The sequence below is a fragment of the Nerophis ophidion genome, linkage group LG02, assembly GCF_033978795.1.
Source record: "Nerophis ophidion isolate RoL-2023_Sa linkage group LG02, RoL_Noph_v1.0, whole genome shotgun sequence".
Taxonomy (NCBI): domain Eukaryota; kingdom Metazoa; phylum Chordata; class Actinopteri; order Syngnathiformes; family Syngnathidae; genus Nerophis; species Nerophis ophidion.
The window spans coordinates 57309903-57334429 of NC_084612.1; the positions used below are offsets into that span (position 1 = coordinate 57309903).

The 24527-nt window shown below is 41.1% G+C and overlaps 1 protein-coding gene across 5 annotated transcripts in view; it reads left to right on the plus strand.

The window, feature by feature from the left end:
• LOC133542888 (dual specificity calcium/calmodulin-dependent 3',5'-cyclic nucleotide phosphodiesterase 1B-like) overlaps positions 1-24527 on the plus strand; it is an 89268-nt gene that overhangs the window by 3455 nt on the left and 61286 nt on the right. Inside the window, exon 1 of one of the 5 annotated variants that reach the window (XM_061887138.1) lies at positions 19957-20130. The exons of 3 other annotated variants lie outside the window; for them this stretch is intronic. In XM_061887138.1, coding sequence (XP_061743122.1) covers positions 20078-20130 — 53 coding nt within the window. In that variant the 5' untranslated portion in view covers positions 19957-20077. Of the gene's footprint in view, positions 1-19956; positions 20131-24527 lie in introns of those variants that run through there. One more of the 5 variants, XM_061887155.1, reaches the window with a different exon arrangement.

Below are 24527 nucleotides of genomic sequence, written 5' to 3' on the forward strand. Positions count from 1 at the left end.
TCTTGAATGTAACTTATCTGAACAATAACCAGTGTTGTGGTATTTCAATGAACTGGAATCCGGTGTGCTGTGGGGCCCTATTGTAGTGAATCACACCTGAGCCATCATAAATTAATCAAATCTTTATTAGACACCTAAACAATGTGATAAAGAACATTTTACTACAATCAAACTAGGGATCTAGATATCTGGTCAGGACACTCCTCACTCTTTTGACTTCACCATTCCTTTTTGGTGACTTTATATACTTTGGACCTAGACATTGGGTCCGCGACACACATGGTGGACAATAACCGATACAGTCTGCTCTGCCAGTCCAAAATCATTCACTGTTTTCTGTAGTTTTCCCTCAACGGCCAGCTAAGACAAAGCGAACGCTACCTTTTTTCTTCACATCCACGGTAGTTTGCATTCTCGTTGTCTCTCCTTCGACAAATGGAAACAGTTTTTCGCTAAGTAGAATCACAGCTGACCTGGACATTGGAAAGTTCTCTTGCCGTCTGAAAAGTGTTGAATCTCAAATAGCTGCAACTACTTTCTCTTAAAGGGGAACATTATCACAATTTCAAAAGGGTTTAAAACAATAAAAATCTGTTCCCAGATTTTTTCTAAATTTTACACCTCCTGGATTATCCCTAAAAAAAGCTTTAAAGTTTTTGATTTTCCCTATTTGCGATGCGACTATCCATTTCCCTGTGACGTCATACAGGGCTGCCAATACAAACAACGTGGTGGTTACCACAGCAAGATATAGCAACATTAGCTGGGATTCAGACTTGAATTTCAGCTGCTTAAGCGATTCAACAGATTACGCATGTATTGAAACAGATGATCTGAGTATGGAGGCAGATAGCGAAAACGAAATTGAAGAAGAAATTGAAGCTATTGAGTGAATAGCTATTGACGCTATTCCGCCATAGCATGGGTGTACCTAATGAAGTGGCCCATAGCATGGCTGCCTTATTAGCATCGCCGGTAAAATGTGCGGACCAAACGATCAGGACTTTCGCATCTTGTGACACTGGAGCAACTTAAATCCGTAGATTGGTAAGTGTTTGTTTCGCATTAAATGTGGATATCTAGTTTCAAATGTACATACAGTTAGCGTAAATAGCATGTTAGCATCGATTAGCGTAGCATGTTAGCATCGATTAGCTGGCAGTCATGCTGCGACCAAATATGTCTGATTAGCACAAAAGTCAACAACATCAACAAAACTCACCTTTGTGATTTCGTTGACTTAATCGTTGCAAATGCATCTTCAGGTTATCCATACATCTCTGTGCCATGTCTGTCTTAGCATCGCCGGTCAAATGTGAAGACGCTCTGGCAAATTCAATGGGTGTCTGGCGGCAGATTTCTTGCCAGTGGTGCAACTTGAATCCCTCCTTGTTAGTGTTGTTACAGCCTCCGACAACACACCGACGAGGCATGATGTCTCCAAGGTTCGAAAAAATAGTCAAAAAAACGGAAAATAACAGAGCTGAGACCCGGTGTTTGTAATGTGAAAAGGAAAATGGCGGGTGTATTACCTCGGTGACGTCACGTTCTGACGTCATCGCTAAAAGACCGAAAGGCGTTTAATTTGCCAAAATTCACCCATTTAGAGTTCGGAAATCGGTTAAAAAAATACATGGTCTTTTTTCTGCAACATCAAGGTATATATTGACGCTTATATAGGTTTGGTGATAATGTTCCCCTTTAAGGTATTCATGTGTGATTTCCACAAACGTCTATACAGACGGAAGGAGAAACATGGCATGTCTGGTTGACTCACCTTCATTTTTCCAGTGGTTAGCTCTGAGTTACGAAACCGCTTTATTATGAAGCTGGCTGTGGCGCGTTCTTTATGATGTCACTTCCTGTGTGGGGCGTGGTCTTTCTGGCGTCACGTTCTCTCCGAACTCAGTTTGTAAATGATCAATGAGTCCATACAAGGCCTTGATGGCCCTGACAACACACTACTGGGTTAGGGTATGGTAAAGTTTGGGTTAATGCTTATAAAGGGTTACAGTTACAATTTCTGGTTATGGATTAGGATGCATTGAAGATAAAGTTCTGATAAAACGGCTCGTATGGCAAAATAACTACAAGTGTCAATCCTAGTTCTATTCTCCTTCTTTCAGCTGCTTAGAACTGCTGAATCGGCCTTAATTGACCCATGTGTGATTACAAATCAAAGAACGAAAGAATCACGTTAGAAAGAACGAAAAAAAGTGTCTACATTCATCTAGTAGAGTTTGATCTTGACTTTGGCAAAGCCTGGCAGAGGACACGGCTCTTCAGACGCGACTTCAAATGCTGCCAAGCGGCTTTTGACATCACACGTTGCTTTTTGAGAAAACCAAACATGACTCAAGTCCGGCCTTGATGTGACTTTCCTTCATGCTGGCGATGCTTGGTAGTACGATGTCAAAGAGCATGGGAGCATGAGAGTCAGACTGACCCGGTCAGCCAAAGTGGTCCTGCCAAGGAGGGGGAGGTGAGGGACTCAACCAGGGGGCTTTCCCAAGTCACGTGACTTTGCAGCAACTCCTTAAAAAGACTACACATGGATATTGAAAATTTAACTGTAAAAAAGGGAGACGTTAAATAACCCGAACTGATCTTATTGACATTCTGTAATGAAACATTTTATTTTTGTTATAAAATGTCTCTTATTGATTGAAGTTAAATGACACGCTGAATGTCTGCAGGTAGCAGCAATCTTGCAATGTCGGCAGAAAAACTAATCTGCATCTGCCCCTATACAGTTTTTAACATAGAATTGATTTTATTCCTTGAAAATGTATTTAAAAAAATGATACAGTAATGTATTATGTTTATATTGCTGATTTGTAGTTGTCGGAGTTAGTTGTTGTCGAACCCCAAGATGCAGAGAAGGAGGCAAGCATTGAATAAGGAAACATGGTTTTAATATAAAATACTAGAACAAAACCGAAGGGTACAAAAATAAAGCTAGCACGTGGGCGGATAACAAGAGCTTAGCACGGAAGCTAGCAAAAACAAAAGGCTTAGCATGGAAGCTAGCATAAACAGAACCGGGAACAGAAGTCGTTACGTGTTGTACAAAGACAAAATAGGAAGCAGTGAACCTAAAAACAGTAAGCTACAAACATCTAACGAATTATAGCTTACCGCTACGCTGCAACAACACGACACGGCACGACAGGAGCGACAATACCATACAGAAGCGACATGCAATACGTGACATCGACAAATCAATAATCCAGCCCTGACTGGAAGACAAAGCAGGTACAAATAGGAGTGGGCTGATTGACACCAGGTGTGGCCAGGTGCCAATCAGCCACAGCTGAGGGGAAACAGAGCACTCAGGGAGACGAACACGAAGCTGAACCAAAATAAGAGTGCTGACAGGAACTAAGGACAGGAAATAATAAACACACGGCGGAAAAACTAAAACACAAACAAACTGTCAGTGGCAAGCCTTACAGTAGCCCCCCCTCCCGTAACGAATACCAGACGTTTTATTAACCCCCCATCCCCTAGATGGGGGTTAATAAAAAAAACCAGTCCAAAGTCAAGGGAGGGTGGAGGGAGGACAAGGCGGTGGGCCGCCAGGCCAAGTGTCCCCACACCCAGCGGTGAAGAGTCAAGTGGTGACAGTAAATAGAACGCCGCTGCATTTTGCGAGGTGGTCGCTCATGAAATGACCACCTGTGGCCAACAAGAGTATGGTGGCGCCCTCAGCTGGCCCACCGGACAGGATGGTGGTGGCGCCCCCTACTGCTGGCCCACCAGAGAGGATGGTGGCGACCCTTGCTGCTGGCCCACCGGCGAGGATGGTGGCGCCCCCCTGCTGCTGGCCCACCGGAGAGGATGGTGGTGGCGCCCCCTGCTGGCCCACCAGAGAGGATGGTGGCGACCCTTGCTGCTGGCCCACCGGAGAGGATTTTGGCGCCCCCTGCTGCTGGCCCACCGGAGAGGATGGTGGTGGCACCCCCTGCTGCTGGCCCACCGGAGAGGATGGTGTCGGCGCCCCCTGCTGCTGGCCCACCGGAGTGCGTGTGTAGTTTGCTGGCCCACCGGAGTGCGTGGTGGCGTCTGCTGGCCCACCTAAATGCGTGGTGGCGCCGTAGGTTGCAGACCCACCGGAGATGATGGCGCCGTAGGTTGCAGACCTACCGGAGGTGATGGTGGCGTGTGCCGGCCCACCAAAGATGATGGTGCTGCCTGTTGCAGACCAACTGGGACGCGAAGTATGTGTGCCTCCCCATCTGCACAGCGACTGATAGCCCCCACCGCTTCAAGGGACGGATCCAAGACGTCCCCAGATAGGCCCACAGACAACAGGGGCTGGTGGGAGAGGGCTTGAAACGCAGCCGAACTCTTCTTTAAGAGCCATAATTTATTAATTTAGCGCTAGAGCCATAAGCTCTAGCGCTAAATTAAACCTCTCTGCAATGGACAATTCTGCGGGGTTCGAATTAGGCTGGATTATTCTGTCAGAGTTAGATGTTGTCGAACCCCAAGATAAAGAGAAGGTGGGAGGCATTGTAAAAGGAAACATGGTTTTAATATATAATACAAGAACAAAACCAAACAAAGGGTGTAAACATAAAGCACGCACGTGGGCGGATAACAAACAAAAAGAGCTAGCATGTGAACTAGAAAATAAATGGAGCTTAGCATGGAAGCTAGCAAAAACAAAAAGGCATGGAGGCTAGCATAAACAGAACAGGGAACAGAAGTCCTTACGTGTTGTACAAAGACAAAATAGGAAGCAGGGAAACAAAAAACAGTAAGCTACAAACATCTAACGAATTATAACTTACCACTACTCGTCGTGTTTGGAGGAAGAAGAATACTGAGTTACAATCCAAGAACACCAGACCTACTGTGAAGCATGGGGGTGGAAACATCATGCTTTGGGGCTGTTTTTCTGCTAAGGGGACATGACGATTGATCCATGTTAAGGAAAGAATGAATGGGGCCATGTATCGTGAGATTTTGAGCCAAAACCTCCTTCCATCAGTGAGAGCTTTGAATGGTTGACCAAATACTTGTTTTCCACCATAATTTAAAAATAGATTATTTAAAATTCCTACAATGTGAATTCCTCGATTTTTTTTTTTACATTCTGTCTTTCACAGTTGAAGTGTACCTACGATGAAAATTACAGATCTCTGTCAACATTTTAAGTGGGAGAACTTGCACAATCGGTGGCTGACTAAATACTTTTTTGCCCCATTGTATATTTAGCTGGGAATGGTAAAATATATTTATTCTAATAATCATAACACGGTTTACGGTTAAGTGAGGGGAAAGAAAAACAAGTAGGGTAAAGCTGGGAAAGAACTGTTTCAACTCCTATAGCCAATGCATTGACTGACAAAAAATTGTAAAGCAGGATCAATGTGCTTAAGAATAGGTGCTTTTGTAAATCTTTTGTTTTAGCGAAGAAAAGGCGGTCTAAGCTTTTGGGGTCCACATGAAAGATCCCTTAGTGGATGTGAGCCTCGTCAAAGGTTCAGCTTTGCTGCTAAAGACAACACAACGGTGTTTTATTTAGGATATCGCAATCGGAGCCCGAAGCAAAGACAAAATGAAGAAAAATGATTACAAAAAGACCACTCAAAAAAAGTCTATGAATGTTCTCGTTCGTCCAGGTCATTGTCATCTGTCAAGATCGGCATTCCGGATCATGTTTTAGTTATGTTCTGTTAGAATACCTCCATTGGTTCCTGTTTTTTGTGCGCTCTTGTTTGTTTTCGTTGCCATGGTTGCATATGGTTTTCACCTGCCGCTGGTGTTCAGACGCGCACCTGGCTCTAATCAAGAGACTATTTAAACCGCCTTTGCCAGTCAGTCGGTCTGGCGTCATTGCTCGTTTCAGGTCTGACTCCATAGTTATGCCAGTTGCTCCATGCGATGGTTTGGTTAGTTGTTTCATGCAACAGTTTCATGTTTGTTTCTTGCTAAGCCATAGCTTATGCTAGTAGTTTACTTTAACTCCAAGTGCGATCAGCCTTGTTTTCCGTTTTTTGCACCTTTTTGAGGGATGATAATTAAATATGTTCCTACCTGCTAGCCTTGTCCAGAATAGTCCGTTTGCATCCTGGGAAAACCAACCTCGCAGTAAGCTGCGAAAACCATGTCATGATGCATCTCAGGGCATTCAATCAATCAATAAGGGGACTGTTAGGTTTGTCTTAGAAGAAGTTTCGCCTCTCATCTGAGTAGGCTTTATCAGTTCATGCATGTAGATTTAGATTGGTCAGATCTAGTCTTAGATTTAGAATAGCCAGAACTAGTCCAAGACTTAGATTGGCCAGATCTAGTCTTAGACTTAGATTGGTCAGATCTAGTCTAGTGGCTGGTGCCGAAACTCCAAACATTTAAAATATTTAGATTCCAAAACCAGGAGGGTGTGCCTTGGCATGGATAGTTTTTCCCTATTGTAGCGAGAAAATAACAACTGTTTTGATGCCAACGAGCAATCCTAACTGTCCAAACCAATAACAGTCGTTAAAGTGTAATTCCCCCTCATAACCATTGAGGTATTGTGGCAGAATGATCAATGTGGATCGACTTCTGTCAGTCCAATATAGTGGGAATCCCCCATGTTAGCATTACATTCAGTTGTAAACAAATGGAGCAAATGGCATTTTGGTCACAGAAGGTGACCAGAATGTTTCTAACTCCTGTTATTTGTTGGAGGGTAAATCGCAGAGACTTATAGGAATGATTGAAAGGTATTTGGGAGATAGATGGTGTCCCAGACCACCTCCTCTGTTCAGAGATGTTTTTTCAACCTTGACAAAGATGGTTTCCCCTTTAATCCTCCATGTCCAGAATTCATAAATAATTGTTTTCATAGGAGTACGGTTTCTCCCTGAGGTGCAGGTAGACAGCTGAGTCTTGGCCTGAAGAGTTTGCCCGTCTATGCTGGGCGATGCGTCTGCTTACTGGTTGTTTCGTTTCGTCAAAATATGAACCAGTGCATTCATCTTTACACTGGATAGCATACACCAGATTGTTTTTGTGGGTCTGGGATGTCCGGTCTTTAGGATGCACTAGTCTCTGTCTCAGGGTGTTGCCTGGTTTGAAGTGTACTGGGATGTTGTGTTGGTTAAATATTCTTCTGAGTTTCTCAGATAGACCTAAAACATATAGAATTAAAATACCTTATAGTTTCATTTTTGTACAACACATATGGAACACTCAAACCCCACAAGTGGCTACAAAAGGAGAACAATTGTGTACTTACACACTCTACAAAAGTCAGAAGCCATAAACCGGGCTTTGTATTATTGATTATATCCACAATATACCATCCCTGGTATTTATGGCCTGCTAAAAATACACAAAGATGGGGCTCCCCTCAGACTAGTTGTCAGCAGCATTAACTCTGTGACATACAATATTGCTATATGGGCAACATCTTACCACCTCTGTTTGGCAAAACTCCACAAAATGTTCAAAACAACTCAATGCTAAGAAAAAGTGATGATTATCGGTCCTGCTAGACACCGACACCTATTTATTAATACCACCTTAAAGGGGAACATAATCACAATTTCAAAATGGTTAAAAACAATAAAAATCAGTTCCCTGTGGCTTGTTGTATTTTTTGTTTTTTTTTCAAAATTTTACCGCCCCCGGAATATCCCTAAATAAAGCTTTAAAGTGCCTTATTTTCGCTATCTTCGAAACCACTTTCCATTTCCCTGTGACGTCATACAGGGCTGCCAATACAAACAACATGGTGGTTACCACAGCAAGACACAGCGACATTAGCTCGGATTCAGACTCAGATTTCAGCGGTTTAAGCGATTCAACAGATTACGCATGTATTGAAACAGATGGTTGGAGTATGGAGGTAGATAGCGAAAACGAAATTGAAGAAGAACTTGAAGCTATTGAGCGAATAGCTATTGACGCTATTCGGCCCGAGCGTGGGTGTACCTAATGAAGTGGCCCATAGCATGGCTGCCTTATTAGCATCGCCGGTAAAATGTGCGGACCAAACTATCAGGACTTTCGCATCTTGTGACACTGGAGCAACTTAAATCTGTCGATTGGTAAGTGTTTGTTTCACATTAAATGTGGGTATCTAGTTTCAAATGTACATACAGCTTGCGTAAATTGCATGTTAGCATCGATTAGCGTAGCATGTTAGCATCGATTAGCTGGCAGTCATGCCGTGACCAAATATGTCTGATTAGCACATAAGTCAACAACATCAACAACACTCACCTTTGTGATTTCGTTGACTTAATCGTTGCAAATGCATCTGTAGGTTATGTTGGGAACTCGCATGGCTGCAGTTGTGTGTCCCTGAGTATGCAAGAATCCAGGAGAGTAGAGTGAAGGTAAGAATATTTAATACTCATAAGAAAATAACAAAAGCAAACATAAAGCAGTCGTGCAGATAAACGTTCTCAACATAATATTATCATCGAGCACCGAGGAGTGCTCGAGTGAAACATAAATAGACACTAGTGTGATTGACAGCAGGTGTGAACCGCTGCCAATCAACGAAAAGAGAAAAACAGTGCTCCGTGAATAAAAACAGGAAATACAACAAAATAAGAGCACTGAACAGGAAGTAAATACAAAAACACGAAAAACTAACAGAAATGAAGTGACACATTGTCACAGGTTATCCATACATCTCTGTCTCATGTCTGTCTTAGCATCGCCGGTCAAATGTGAAGACACTCTGGTACATTCAATGGGGGTCTGGCGGCAGATTTCTTGCCAGTGGTGCAACTTGAATCCCTCCCTGGTAGTGTTGTTACACCCTCCGGCAACACACCGACGAGGCATGATGTCTCCAAGGTTACAAAAATTAGTCGAAAAAACTGAAAATAACAGAGCTGAGACCCGGTGTTTGTAATGTAAAAATGAATATGGCGGGTGTATTACCTCGGTGACCTCACGTTCTGACGTCATTGCTAAAAGACCGATAAACAGAAAGGCGTTTGATTTGCCAAAATTCACCCATTTAGAGTTCGGAAATCGGTTTCTGCAACATAAAGGAATGTATTGACGCTTGCATAGGTTTGGTGATAATGTTCCCCTTTAAAGGCCTACTGAAACCCACTACTACCGACCATGCAGTCTGATAGATTGTACATCAATGATGAAATATTAACACTGCAACACATGCCAATACGGCAGGTTTAGTTTATTAAATTGCAATTTTAACTTTCCCGCGGAGTTTCTTGTTGAAAACGTCGCGGAATGATGACGCGTGCGTCAGGAATTATTAGCTCAGCACCAGTTATGGCTAAAAGTCGTCTCTTTTCATCGCATAACTACATAGTAATTTGGACATCTGTGTTGCTGAATCTTTTGCAATTTGTTCAATTAATAATGGAGACTATAAAGAACAATGCTGTTGGTGGAAAGCGGTGTATTGCAGCTGCTTTAGCACCGAGATACAGCCGGTGTTTCTTTGTTTTTAACACAGAGCGGTCAATCGAACATGCATGTTTTTGGATGGGAAAATTGTGATATATATCTTACCGGAGACATCATTGGATTATTCGTCCTCCTGCAGTAGCTGTTTGAAAGGCAGCTGTGAGCTCCTTGGCTTCTCTCTGAAACACTGCGTGTTCACCGGAGCCATCCGACCTCGAGGTATGTCTTTACAATCTCACTAAAGCACTATTGAAACAATAAGCAGATAAGGGATCTTCCAGAATTATCCTAGTAAATGTGTCTAATTACATCTGGAACGCTCACATTGCTGCCGCCCGGAGCCGTCGCTTTTTATTTTATTTTATTTTTTTATTTTTTTATTTTCCTTCGCTATGAATATCATCATCCTCAAATCTTTCATCCTCGCTCAAATTAATGGGGAAATTGTCGTTTTCTCGGTCCGAAAAGCTCTTGCTGCTGAAGGCTCCCATTAATAACGATGTGGGGACGTGAGGAGCCCTCACCCTTGTGACGTCATCGCCTGCGACTTCCGGTAAAGGCGATGCTTTTTTATAAGCACCAAAAGTTGCGAAATTTGTCGTCAATGTTCTCTATTATATCCTTTCAGCAAAAATATGGCAATATCGCGAAATGATCAAGTATGACACATATAAGAAAATCTCATTTCAGTAGGCCTTTAACATTTGACAACCAAACAATTACACAAGGCAGCTCGGTAAAGAATCTGGGTATTATCTTTGACCCAACTCTCTCGTTTGAGTCACACATCCGAGTGTTACTAAAACCGGCCTTCTTTCATCTCCGTGATATCTCCTTCCTGGAGAGGGGGGGGCACAGATTCGGTGACCACAGGTGCCGCGCTAGCTGTTCAAAGTCGGGACCCAAGGTGGACCCCTCATCTGTGCATCAGATGGGGACTTCTGTTTGTTGCTGACCTGTCTCCACTCAAGATTATCTCCTGCTGGCCCCACTATGGACTGGACTCTTAGACTTGGATGCTATATCTACGATGGACTGGACTATTAACTGCACTACTGCAGTTGATAGACCTATTGCACTACTGCACTATTAACTAGATCCACTCAACGTCCATTGCAACGGTTGCGCGGGGCGGGGGGTTTCATCCCATTGGGTTGAGTTTTTTCTTGCCCTGATGTGTGATCAGAGCCAAGGATGTCGTTGTGGCTTGTACAGCCCTTTGAGACACTCGTGATTTAGGGTTGTACAAGTAAACTTTGATTGATTGATTGATTGAATAAAATTCGATTGACTTTGCAACAAAGATCAGAAATCTAAAACTGGACAAAAATGAAACTCCCTTTTCACCTGTACTTTCCAACCCAGGGTGCAGTAGAGACGGCGAGGCAACGTCTACTAGGTGTTCACACCTTACAGGATGGATCCACACTAAACCCTTTTGCTGGAACTTTGCCTTAATATACATACTTTCAATACATGGGAACATTTTACCGACAAAAACATGGGATCACCTGATTTTCACTCATGACACATGAGTGAAAATCTGAAACCAAGAAGTGCAAACCTTCACCAAGCACAATAACTCAGTGGACAAAAACATCAAGTTCACACTTGAGGATGTCAAAGAAAGTAAGTTGCCTTTCTAAGACTGTGATGTCCACAATGGAGAAAAGAGAAGTTTCCATGTCGAGTTTTACCGTAAACCCACACATACCAATCAATACCTATGTTTTCACACACACTAGACCACAAACTAAGCATTATAAGAACCCCACAACACAGAGTTGATAATGTTCCTACCAGCCCACAAGCCAAAGAGAACGAGCATAGGCTTGAAGAAAGCCTTCAAATCCTGTAGGTATCCCAGCTGGTAGTTTTTGAAAAGTGCATTCTGTTCCAGAACAAGAACAGAGTGGATGAGGATAAATAAGGTGACAGACGCAGAAATATTGTCATTCCATTTGTGTTAAGTCTATCTGAGAAACTCAGAAGATGTTGAAACCAACACAACATCCCGGTACACTTCAAACCAGGCAACACCCTGAGACAGAGACTAGTGCATCCTAAAGACCGAACACCCCACACCCACAAAAACAATCTGGTGTTTGCTATCCAGTGTACAGATAAATGCACTGATAAATATATTAGGGAAACAAAACAACCACTAAGCAGACAAATGGCCCAGCATAGACGGGCAAACTCTTAAGACAAATACTCAGCTGTCAGTACTCCTTTGAGAACAAAATAAACAGATTCTGGACAGGGAGGACGAATGATACAAAAGAGGAGTGAGGGAAGCTATCTATGTCAAAGTTGAAAAAACATACGTAAACATAGGAGGTGGCTTGCGACACAACCAATCCATCACACACAACACTGTCCTTTCAACCATTCCTAAAAGACTCTGAAATTTAGCCTACAACAAATAACATGAGTTAGAACCATTAAGGTTACAGAAGGTGACAAAAATGCCATTTGTTCCATTTATTTACAACTGAATGGATTGCTAAGGTGCAGGATTCCGACTATTTTGGACTGGTAGTAGTCGATTCACAGTGATCTTTCTACCACACAATATCGAAATGCTAACGAGCGGCAATTACACTCCAACAACTGTTGTTGGCTTTGACAGTTAGTATTTCTCGTTTTGCATCAGAACAGTCGTTTTTTTCTCACTACAATAGGCCAAAACCATCCACTGCCCAGGCACAGTCTCCTGGTTTTGGAGTGTAAATATTTGGGGTTTGGCACCAGCTGCTAGACTACCTCTGACCAATCTATATTTAGAACCAGATCTAACCAATCTAAGTCTTTGAGCATGAACTTATGAAGCATACTCGAATAAGAGGCGAACTGTCTTCTAAGACAAACCAAACAGTCCACTTCTGATCGATTGAATGCCCTCAGATAATACTCAAAACATGAGTGACAAAAACAACTAAGGATGCACATAAAAGGTGTAGAGAAAACAGATATCGCACATAAAATGTGTGAATAGGAATAAGTAAACACTACAAGGAACGAAAAGCATGAGTGGAGCCAGAGCAGAGGAGATGAACACGACTGGGAGGATGAACCACCAGGAATCTACAGGTGCCGGGTGAATGGACTGGAGAGCTAAAGAAGTAAGAAGGAAATGGACATCTGGCTTCACCCCACAATTTGAATAGATGGTTTGATAAAAGCAGACTATCCTTCAATATCAGTAAAACTAAAATAATGTTACTTGGAAACCGTATAAGAGAAAGTCAAACACAAATACAAATAGACAGCGTAGACATTGAAAGAGTAAAATAAATACATATTTTAAGTGAAATAATAGATAAGAATATTAACTGGAAATTTAATATAAAAATGTACAACACAAAGTGGGAATTAATATTTCAGTAATGAATAAAGATATATTGTTTTGAACAATTTCCCTTGTAGATCATTAAAGTTTGTCTTTAAGTTTTTCTTTGGTCAAAGAAAGTCAAATATTCTCGACTGCTTGCCAGTGTTGCCATATTTGAGCTATGTGAGATAAATAGGGGGAAAAAATACATGTTTAAACAAATAATGAAAATAAAATACTCACAAAAACTTTGATCGTTTATTTAGTTTGTGTTACAAAAATAAATAAAGGAAGTGGACAAAAATGTCTAAGAAAACGAAAAGGGGGAACTGTCGGAATAAATAAGCTCTGCTTCTTCCTTTTTCGGACAAGCTATAATGAGAAACTGGAAATCAATGATATTTTGGTACCGGTGGCAAAACTATTTTGATACTTTTCGGTAGTTTTCTAAATAAAAGGGACCACAAACAATTGCATTATTGGCTTTATTTTAACAATACAATCTTAGGGTACATTAAACATATGTTTATTATTGCAAGTTTGTACTTAAATAAATTAGTGAACATACTAGACAACTTGTCTTTTAGTAGTAAGTAAACATACAAAGACTCCCAATTAGTCTGCTTACGTATGCAGTAACATATTGCGTCATCTACACCTATTATTTTGTCAACATTTTGAGGGACAAACTGTAAAAATTGATTATTAAGTTACTTGTTTATTTACTGTTAATATCTGTTTACTTTCTCTTTCAACATGTTCTAGCTACACTTCTGTTAAAATGTGACAATCACTTAAAATCCTAGTGAAACCCACTACTACCGACCACACAGTCTGATAGTTTATATATCAATGATGAAATATTAACATAGCAACACATGCCAATACGGCAGGTTTAATTTACTAAATTATAATTTTAAATTTCCCGCGGAGTTTCCTGTTGAAAACGTCACGTAATGATGACGCGTGTTTGTGACGTTATTGGTTGGAGGGGACATATTCGCCAGCACCACTTACAGCTAAAAGTCGTCTCTTTTCATCGCGCAATTACACAGTATTTTGGACATCTGTGTTGCTGAATCTTTTGCAATTTGTTCAATTAATAATGGAGAAGTCAAAGTAGAAAGATGGAGGTGGGAAGCTTTTAGCCTTTAGCCACACAAACACACGGTGTTTCCTTGTTTAAAATTCCCGGAGGTGAAGCTTTACTATGGATCAGAGGGGTCAAGCGAACATGGATCACGACTACATGTCAACCAGCAGGTTTCGGTGAGAAAATAGTGGAAATAAGTCGCCTCTTACCGGAGATCAGCGGAGCGAGCGTCCTCCTGCTGCCGTGACTTCTCTCAGAGACTGGCGTCAAAACACCCGTGGCCACACCCCTCCGACTTTAAAGTACTATTTAACTCACTAAAACACTAGCAACACAATAGGCAGATAAGGGAATTCCCAGAATGATCCTAGTAAATGTGTCTAAAAACATCTGAATCGCTCTTACTTGCCCTCGCCTTTTTTTTCTTTTTTTTTCTAGGCCTTCACTCTAAATTTCCTCATCCACGATTCTTTCATCCTCGCTCAAATTAAGTGGGAAATTGTCGCTTTCTCGGTCCGAATAGCTCTTGCTGTTGGAGGCTCACATTATAAACTATGTGAGGATGTAAGGAGCCCTCACACCGGTGACGTCATCGTCTGCTACTTCCGGTACAGGAAAGGCTTTTTTATTAGCGACCAAATGTTGCAAACTTTATCATGGATGTTCTCTACTAAATCCTTTCAGCAAAAATATGGCAATATCGCAAAATGATCAAGTATGACACATAGAATGGACCTGCTATCCCCGTTTAAATAAGAACATCTCATTTCAGTAGGCCTTTAATCTTCTGTTTTTTGATACTTAACATTAGTTTTGAATGATACCACAAATGTAGGTATCAATCCGATATCCAAGTAGTTACAGGGTCATACATTGGTCATATTCAAAGTCTTCATGTGTCCAGGGACGTATTTTTTGAGTTTATAAACAACATATATATATATCTTTTTAAATTAAAGAAGACATTGCGATGCCAAAAAATATCAACTTAATTATACTAGTATGGACTAGATACGCTACTGTACTTGGTATCATTATAGTGGATGTCAGGTATAGATCCACCCATGGCGTTTGTGTACATTGTGACACCGGTGAGCTATGGTGTGTAGTGAAGCATCTTTAACTATTCCCCGTCTTCCAGTGATAATGACAGTCGTAAGAAACATACTTTATTTGTCGCCGTGGAGACGATGATTAATGGTTAAGAAGTGGCTAAAACACTGCTAGATAGCTCGCCATGTCTTAAAGCACCTCTTCCTGAGAGGGTTTCAGTGTTATAACTTCACCTTTATCGTTAGTTTTTAAGCCAAAATGTGTCTTTTTCCCCCTTTTCTGTCTACACACTGTGTCTGCTTGTAAGTACTCTGTGTGTATGCGCTTTCAAACATGCTCCTCTGCTCGTAAACCCAGCAATGACACCACGTGACAATGACAGCGGCGCAGGGGACTGGTACTTTTCTGAGGCGGTGTAGTACCCAAAATGATTCATTGGTATCGCAGTACTACACCAATACCGTACCATACAGTAACTGGTATGCATGTTTGGAAAAAAATAATAATAAAATAAGTTGTAGAAAAAATTTAGTTGGATGAAAGAACGTCAGTGCAGGCACGGCAAATTGAGAAAAAGAAAGACTATTTTGAAACCTACTGAGTTAAAAACCAAAAAAAAAAAGGAGGCTGCCTCTGCAGCGTTCTTGTCGGGGCCAGCGGAGGACGAGCTTTGTTTACGAGTCGGGGTGACTCTGGTGGGCTTCAGTGAAAGGACGTCTCTGTGGCGCTGATTTGTGGCCCCGCTGGAAAAATTCTCATTTGGGATTTAAGTACACACTGCTTGAAAGGCTCGCAGTCAACACTTCATCAGTGAGGTCAGCTCACTGGCACTTGTGCACACGCATGCACACACACACACATTTCCAAAGATGCACACGCATACACACAGACACATACACACACATACACCGACACATACACACACATACAGACACATACACACACATTTCCAAATATGCACACACACGTACGCACACTCACACACAGACACACACTTGCAAAGATGAAAACACACACACACACGTACACACACATTTCCAAATATGCACACACACACACACACACACACACATTTGCAAAGATGCACACGCACACACACACACACATACACACCCACATTTTCAAATATGCACACACACGCACACACTTTTGCAAAGATGAAAACACACACATGCACACATGCACACACACACACAGATTTGCAAAGATTAAAACACACACGCACACACACACACACACACACACACTTGCAAAGATGAAAACACACAAACACACACATACACACACACGTTTCCAAATATGCACACACACGCACACACACACGCACACACACACACACACACACACACACACACACACACACACACACACACATTTGCAGATATGAAAACACACACACAGGCACACACACACACACACACATTTGCAAAAATGAAAACACACACACACACACTTGCAAAGATGAAAACACACACACACATATACACACAGACATTTCCAAATATGCACACACACGCACACACACACACACACATTTGCAAAGATGAAAACACCACACACACACACACGCACACACACACACACACTTGCAAAGATGAAAACACACACTCACACACAAACACACACACATTTCCAAATATACACGCACACACACGCACGTTTGCAAAGTTGCACGCACACACACACACACACACATACAATATACACTTTTGCGAAGATGCACATAAAGACAAGCACACATACACACACACAAACACACACGTACACACATTTGCAAAGATGCACACTTGCTCTTGCTTATGGTTGTCCATCCAGTCCGATGACATCATAGCAAGTAAAAGGTACCTGTTGCAAGGAGCTATTTAATTGCCAAAGGAGGTGCGCTCTCTCCAGTAGCACTACCTTCACCACAATGAGGTAAACCCGGTGGCATGGGTGAGCCCATGACGACCAGTCCCCCACCATGACTGCAGGAAGTTGCCGGGTCCTTAATATTTCAAGGCCCGCCTATTGCGGACCACCCTGACACACTTTTCTGTCAGGGTGTGCTCCCTTAGCCTTTACCTGAATAAGCTGACCCACAAGGCAATGGGGCTATTTCCCCATAGTTGGGGCGGGGATAACAGGCGTCAGGGTGTCTTCCACACGGTGGTGGGCCTATACTCCACGTCTCTGGGGCCCACTGCTGCTCCGAGATCTCCTTCAGTGTAGTTCGGGGCCTGCAAAGACCCTTATACAGTGGGGAAAAAAAGTATTTAGTCAACTACCGATTGTGCAAGTTCTCCCACTTAAAATGATGACAGAGGTCTGTAATTTTCACCATAGGTACACTTCAACTGTGAGAGACAGACTGTGAAAATAAATCCAGGAATTTCCATTGTAGGAATTTTAAAGAATTTATTTGTAAATTATGGTGGAAAATAAGTATTTGGTCAACCATTCAAAGCTCTCACTGATGGAAGGAGGTTTTGGCTCAAAATCTCACGATACATGGCCCCATTCATTCTTTCCTTAACACGGATCAATCGTCCTGTCCCCTTAGCAGAAAAAAAGCCCCAAAGCATGATGTTTCCACCCCCATGCTTCACAGTAGGTGTGGTGTTCTTGGGATGCAACTCAGTATTCTTCTTCCTCCAAACACGACGAGTTGAGTTTATACCAAAAAGTTCTATTTTGGTTTCATCTGACCACATGACATTCTCCCAATCCTCTGCTGTATAATCCATGTATCCATGTTGGTATAAACTCAACTCGTCGTGTTTGGAGGAAGAAGAATACTGAGTTGCATCCCAAGAACACCACACCTACTGTGAAGCATGGGGGTGGAAACATCATGCTTTGGGGCTGTTTTTCTGCTAAGGGGACAGGACGATTGATCCATGTTAAGGAAAGAATGAATGTGGCCATGTATCGTGAGATTTTGAGCCAAAACCTCCTTCCATCATTGAGAGCTTTGAATGGTTGACCAAATACTTATTTTCCACCTTAATTTACAGATAAATTCTTTAAAATTCCTAGAATGTGAATTCCTGGATTTTTTTTTCACATTCTGTCTCTCACAGTTGAAGTGTACCTATGATGAAAATTACAGACCTCTGTCATCATTTTAAGTGGGAGAACTTGCACAATCGATGGCTGACTAAATACTTTTTTGCCCCACTGTAGGTGTGTGGCCACGAGGAGGCACTGAAGGAGTCTTGGTGGTGGAGAGGCTTTGATCCAGCAGGAGGAGACTTACGCACTCGGCTCCTCTTTTCACCCCCCAAAGGGGGCTAGCTGGCGGAGGTAGCTGTAAGCAGAGAGTAGCAAGCAGAAAGCAACATGCACTATCCACAGACATCGCTCTACTTCTATTGCACTAGACGCGTCACGCACACTTTGTGTATAGACACACACACACAAAGATGCACAAACACACACACATACACACTTTTGCAAAGATGCACACACACACACATTTGGAAAGATGCACACACACACACACACAAGTACACACAACCATTTGCAAAGCCGCACACACAAACACACGCAGACACACACACACACACGTACACACATTTGCAAAGCTGCACACACAAACACACGCAGACACACACACACACACACACACACACACACATTTGCAAAGATGCACAAGCACACACACACACACACACACGCATACACTCATTTGCAAAGATTCACACACACACGCAAACACACATTTGCAAAGATGCACACACACACGCAAACACACATTTGGAAATATGCACACACACAAACACACACTTTTGCAAAAATGCACATTCACACACACACACACACACGTTTGCAAAGATGCGCACACACACACATACATTTTCAAAAATGCACATTCACACACACACAAACACGTTTGCAAAGATGCACACACACACTCACACACACACACATTTGCAAAGATGCACACACACACACACACACACACACACACATTTTCAAATATGCACATTCACACACACACACACACACGTTTGCAAAGATGCACACACACACATTTTCAAAAGTGCACATTCACACACACGCACACGTTTGCAAAGATGCACACACACACACACAATTTGCAAATATGCACACACATGCACACACACACACACACACACGCATTCGTAAAGATGCACTCACACACAAACACACACACACACACAGACACGCACACACACACACACACACACACACCCACATTTAAAGAATGCACACACACACATACACATACACTCTCACACACACGCAGTCAAACACACACACATTTGCAAATATGCACACACACGCACACATACACACATTCGTAAAGATGCACACACACACACACACTTGCAAAGATGCAAACACACACCCACATTTGCAAAGATGCACACACACACACACACAAACATTTGCAAAGATGCACACACACGAGCACACTCGTTTGCAAAGATGCACACGCGCACACACACAGACACACACATTTGGAAAGATGCACACACACACTCACACACACACACATTTGCAAATATGCACACACACGCACACACACACACATTCGTAAAGATGCACACACACACACACTTGCAAAGATGCAAACACACACACACACACACACACACACACACACACACACACACACACCCGTTTGCAAAGATGCACACACATGAGCACACTCGTTTGCAAAGATGCACATGCGCTCACACACAGACACACACATTTGGAAAGATGCACACACACACACATACACACACACACACACACCTATTTTTATTTTATTTCAATTCTTATTTTTCCTTTCGTTATTACCTATTGTGCAATTTATTTTCATCCCATATTTATTCCGACAACCGCACCTTAAATTGGAGTCCTTAATCTTGTTATATGCAAATATAATGACAATAAAGTTAATTCGATTCTGTTCTATTCTATTACACACACACACACACACACACACACACACACACACACACACACACACACACACACACACACACACACACACACTCACACACACACACAGACTGTGACATGGGCCGGCCAATCAGAGTGTAGGAGACAAGGTCCCCCCAGAAGTGGGTGTGTTGACTTGTTGGAACACAAGTTCTCTCCCAGGACACACAAGTTTGTGCTGGTGTGTTCTAGAACATCTCCTTGTTCTTTGCTGCAGTTTTGGCATTTTGGGGGAAAGACTGGGGTCTATCAGGGCGCAGCCTGAGTGCAGGATGGCTGAGCTGGTGAGAATCCGTAAGAAACGTCTGCAGATGCCCATCAACAGGTAAGAAGTTTGCTACTTTTGTTTGGGTGCCCACTTATTGTACACACTTTATACTTACTGTACACACTTTATGCTTACTGTACACACTTTATACTTACTGTAAATTTACTGTACACACTTTATACTTACTGTAAATTTACTGTACACACTTTATACTTATTGTAAACTCTTTATACTTACAGTACACTCGTTTTACTTACTGTACACTCTTTATCCTTACAGTGCACACTCTATACCTACTATAAACACTGTATACTGCCTATACACACTTTATACTTACTGTAAAATTACTGTACACACTTTATACTTACTGTAAACTCTTTATACTTACAGTACACTCTTTATACTTACTGTACACTCGTTATACTTACTGTGCACTCGTTATACTTACAGTACACACTCCACACCTACTATACACACTGTATACTTCCTATACACACTTTTTACTTATTGTACACACTGTATACTTCCTATGTATATATACTTGTTTGGGAGTCCACTTACTGCACACACTTTCTACTTCCTGTGTACACATATTCCTTACTCTACACACTTTCTACTTACTGCACAAACTGTATACTTATTATACACACTTCATGCTTCCTTTACACACGTTTTACTTACTGTACAAACTTTCTACTTACTGCACAAACTGTATACTTACTATACACACTTTATTCTTCCAATACACACTTTTTACTTACTGTACACACTTGATACTTACTGCACATGCATTATAGATTACTTACTGTACACACTTTATACTTCCTATACCCACTTTATACTTCCTGTACACACTTTCTAATTACTGTACACACTTTATACTCCCTAAATGCACTTTATACTTACTGCACACACTGTATACTTACTATAAACTTTTTATTCTTCCAATTCACACCTTTTACTTACTGTACACACTTTATACTTACTAAAGACACTTTATACTTCTTATACACACTTTTTACATAATGTACACACTTTATACTTACTGCACATGCATTATAGAGTACTTACTGTACACACTGTATACTTACTTTACACACTTTATACTTCTTATACACACTTTTAGATTACTGTACACACTTTATATTTACTGCACATGCATTATAGAGTACTTACTGTACACACTTTATACTTCCTATACTCACTTTAATACTTCCTGTAGACACTTTTAACTTACTGTACACACTATATACGTATTATACACACTTTATACTGACTATACACACTTTTTACTTACTGTACACACTTTCTACTTACTGCACACACATTATAGAGTACTTACTATACACACTGTATACGTACTATACACACTTTATACTTCCTATACCTACTTTTTAATTACTGTACACACTTTTTACTCCCTATACGCACTTTATACGTACTGCACACACTGTATACTTACGATACACTTTTATTATTCCAATACACACTTTTTACTTACTGTACACACTTTATACTTACTCTACACACTGTGTACTTACTATACGCACTTTATACTTCTTATACACACTTTTAGATTACTGTACACACTTTATATTTACTGCACATGCATTAGAGTACTTACTGTACACACTTTATACTTCCTATACCCACTTTAATACTTCCTGTAGACACTTTAGACTTACTGTACACACTTTCTACCTACTGTACACACTATATACTTATTATACACACTTTACAATTCCTATACACACTTTTTACTTACTGTACACACGTTCTACTTACTGTACACACTGTATACTTACTATACACACTTTATACTTCCTATACCCACTTTTTAATTACTGTACACACTTTATACTCCCTATACGCACTTTATACTTACTACACACTGTATATTTACTATACACACTTTATACTTCCTATGTCCACTTGTTACTTCCTGTACACACTATATACTTCCTATACCCACTTTTTACTTACTGTACACACTTTATACTTACTGCACACACATTATTGAGTACTAACTGTACGCAATGTATACTTACTGCACACAGATTGACCAAACATCATGCAGGACTTGATGGCATGTTGTGCCCTGACTATACTTAGCAGCGACACTTGCCAGTCCAAGCTGTTACAGGAACACTTGACTGAGGGTACTTCTGCTGCTGGGAAGGAAACGCAGTTTGGTTTTGTCGAACACTTCGATGTCAATATTAAATTTCACGTTTTTTTCTGCAGCCAAAAACATGCTTCAATTTGCCGCGGCTTTTTTGGAAAGTTGCTGCAAAAGGTTGCACTGTTTTTTTGTTTTTTTTGCTGTACTTTGTTCAATAACAATACGTCCACCGTTGCCTTTGTAAATTGGTTTATCGCTATTTTAAGTGTTCCTTGTAACCTCAAAAAGCACAGCACATTTAAAAAAAAAAACGTGGTGTTTTCCTCATTTTATTGCACACAGACTTAAAGTGGACACTAAATGGCAGTAAAAGCACGTCACTATAACTAAATATAGTAATAACTACATAAAGCAATGCCTGAAGGAATTGTGTGTGAATGCTCCAATGTTGACGTTGAACTGAAATGCTGACAGAATCTAGTTTGAATGGAATAATAGTTTGAATTTCCGGGAAAACCAGAATTTGGTTTGGAATTTGGGAAAGTTTTCGTTTGAAAGTCCATGATGAGTGGAATGTGGTTGTTGGAATGGTTTGAATAGGTTAAAACATGTGGCAATTGTTCCCATTTCATTGGGAACTTCCTAAAAGAGGGGGAATTTTGGATATTTTATTTTATTATTATTTTTTATTTTTTTATAGATTAGCAGCATGAATTTCCTGAATGAACTGAATTTGTTGGTGTTGGAATTGTTTCAAATCGGTCAAGAGGCTAAAGGCCTACTGAAACCCACTACTACCAACCACGCAGTCTGATAGTTTATATATCAATGATGAAATATTAACATGGCAACACATGCCAAAACGGCCTTTTTATTCCTAAATTGCAATTTTAATTTTCCAGCGGAATTGCTTGTTAAAAACGTCGTGGAATGATGACGCATGCGCGTAACGTCCCGGGTTGCAGGGGACATATTAACGCAGCACCATTTCCGGCTAAAAGTCGTCTCTTTTCATCGCCCAGATACACAGTATTCTAGACATCTGTGTTGCTGAATCTTTTGCAATTTGTTCAACTAATAATGGAGAAGTCACAGTAAAGATATGGAATTGGGAAGCTTTAGCCTTTAGCCACACAAACACACGATGATTCCTCGTTTAAAATTCACAGAGGTGAAGCTTTGCTATGGATCAGAGCGGTCAAGCGAACATGGATCCCTACCAAAATTGTGGTAAAAAGTCGCCAATTACCGGGGATCAACTGAGCTTGCGCCGTCCATGCAGCTGCCGTGCCCTCCGACTATCGGGTACTATTTAATCTCACTAAAACACTAGCAACACAATAGAAAGATAAGGGATTTACCAGAATTATCCTAGTAAATGTGTCTAAAAACATCTGAATCTGTCCCAATGCAATCGCCTTTTAACTTTATTTTTTATGTTATTTTTTTTTCTAGTCCTGAACTATCAATATCGTCATACACAAATCTTTCATACTCGCTCAAATAAATGAGGAAATTGTAGTTTTCTCGGTCCGAATAGCTCTTTTTGTTTCCTGTTTGTATTTTGTAGCCAAGTTTTATTCCTCCTTGTGAGCGTCCTTAGTTTGCTTATTTTTGTAGTTAGTGTATAAATAAATAATCATGTACCTGAATTCACGCCTGGCGCGTCCCGTATTCCCTCTGCGTCGAAGGAGCAAAACAAATCCATGTCCAGGTGTGACAGCTGGAGGCTCCCATTAAAAACAATGTGAGGACGTGAGGAGCCCTCACCCTTGTGACGTCATCGTCTGCGACTTGGGGTAAAGGCAAGGCTTTTTCATTAGCGACCAAAAGTTGCGAACTTTATCGTCGATGTTTTCTACTAAATCCTTTCAGCAAAAATATGACAATATTGTGAAATGATCAAGTATGACACATAGAATGGACCTGCTATCCCCGTTTAAATAAGAACATCTCATTTCAGTAGGCCTTTAAAATAATGTCCCATTGATTTTAATGGAAATTACCCCAAAATTTGAGAAAAGCGGGAATTTTTTAGAAAATGGTAAACAATTTGAATGTTCTGAATGAGTTGAAATGGTTGGTCGAGAAATGTTGAAGAAGTATTATGTTAAATTGAGAAATGTTGTTACGGAATTCCTGGAATTTTGGGAAAAAACGGGATTTTTTCCAGTTCCAAAAACAACTTTGTCTTTTTTCCTGATTGAGGGGAATAATTTGACAGTGGAACGGTTGAAGTGGGTTGAAAAATTTGGGATTAGCAGTTGTCCAAAAAAAAGAGTGGAAATAGGGCTTTGGGAAACCAACAATTCTGGAAAATCATGGGATTTTT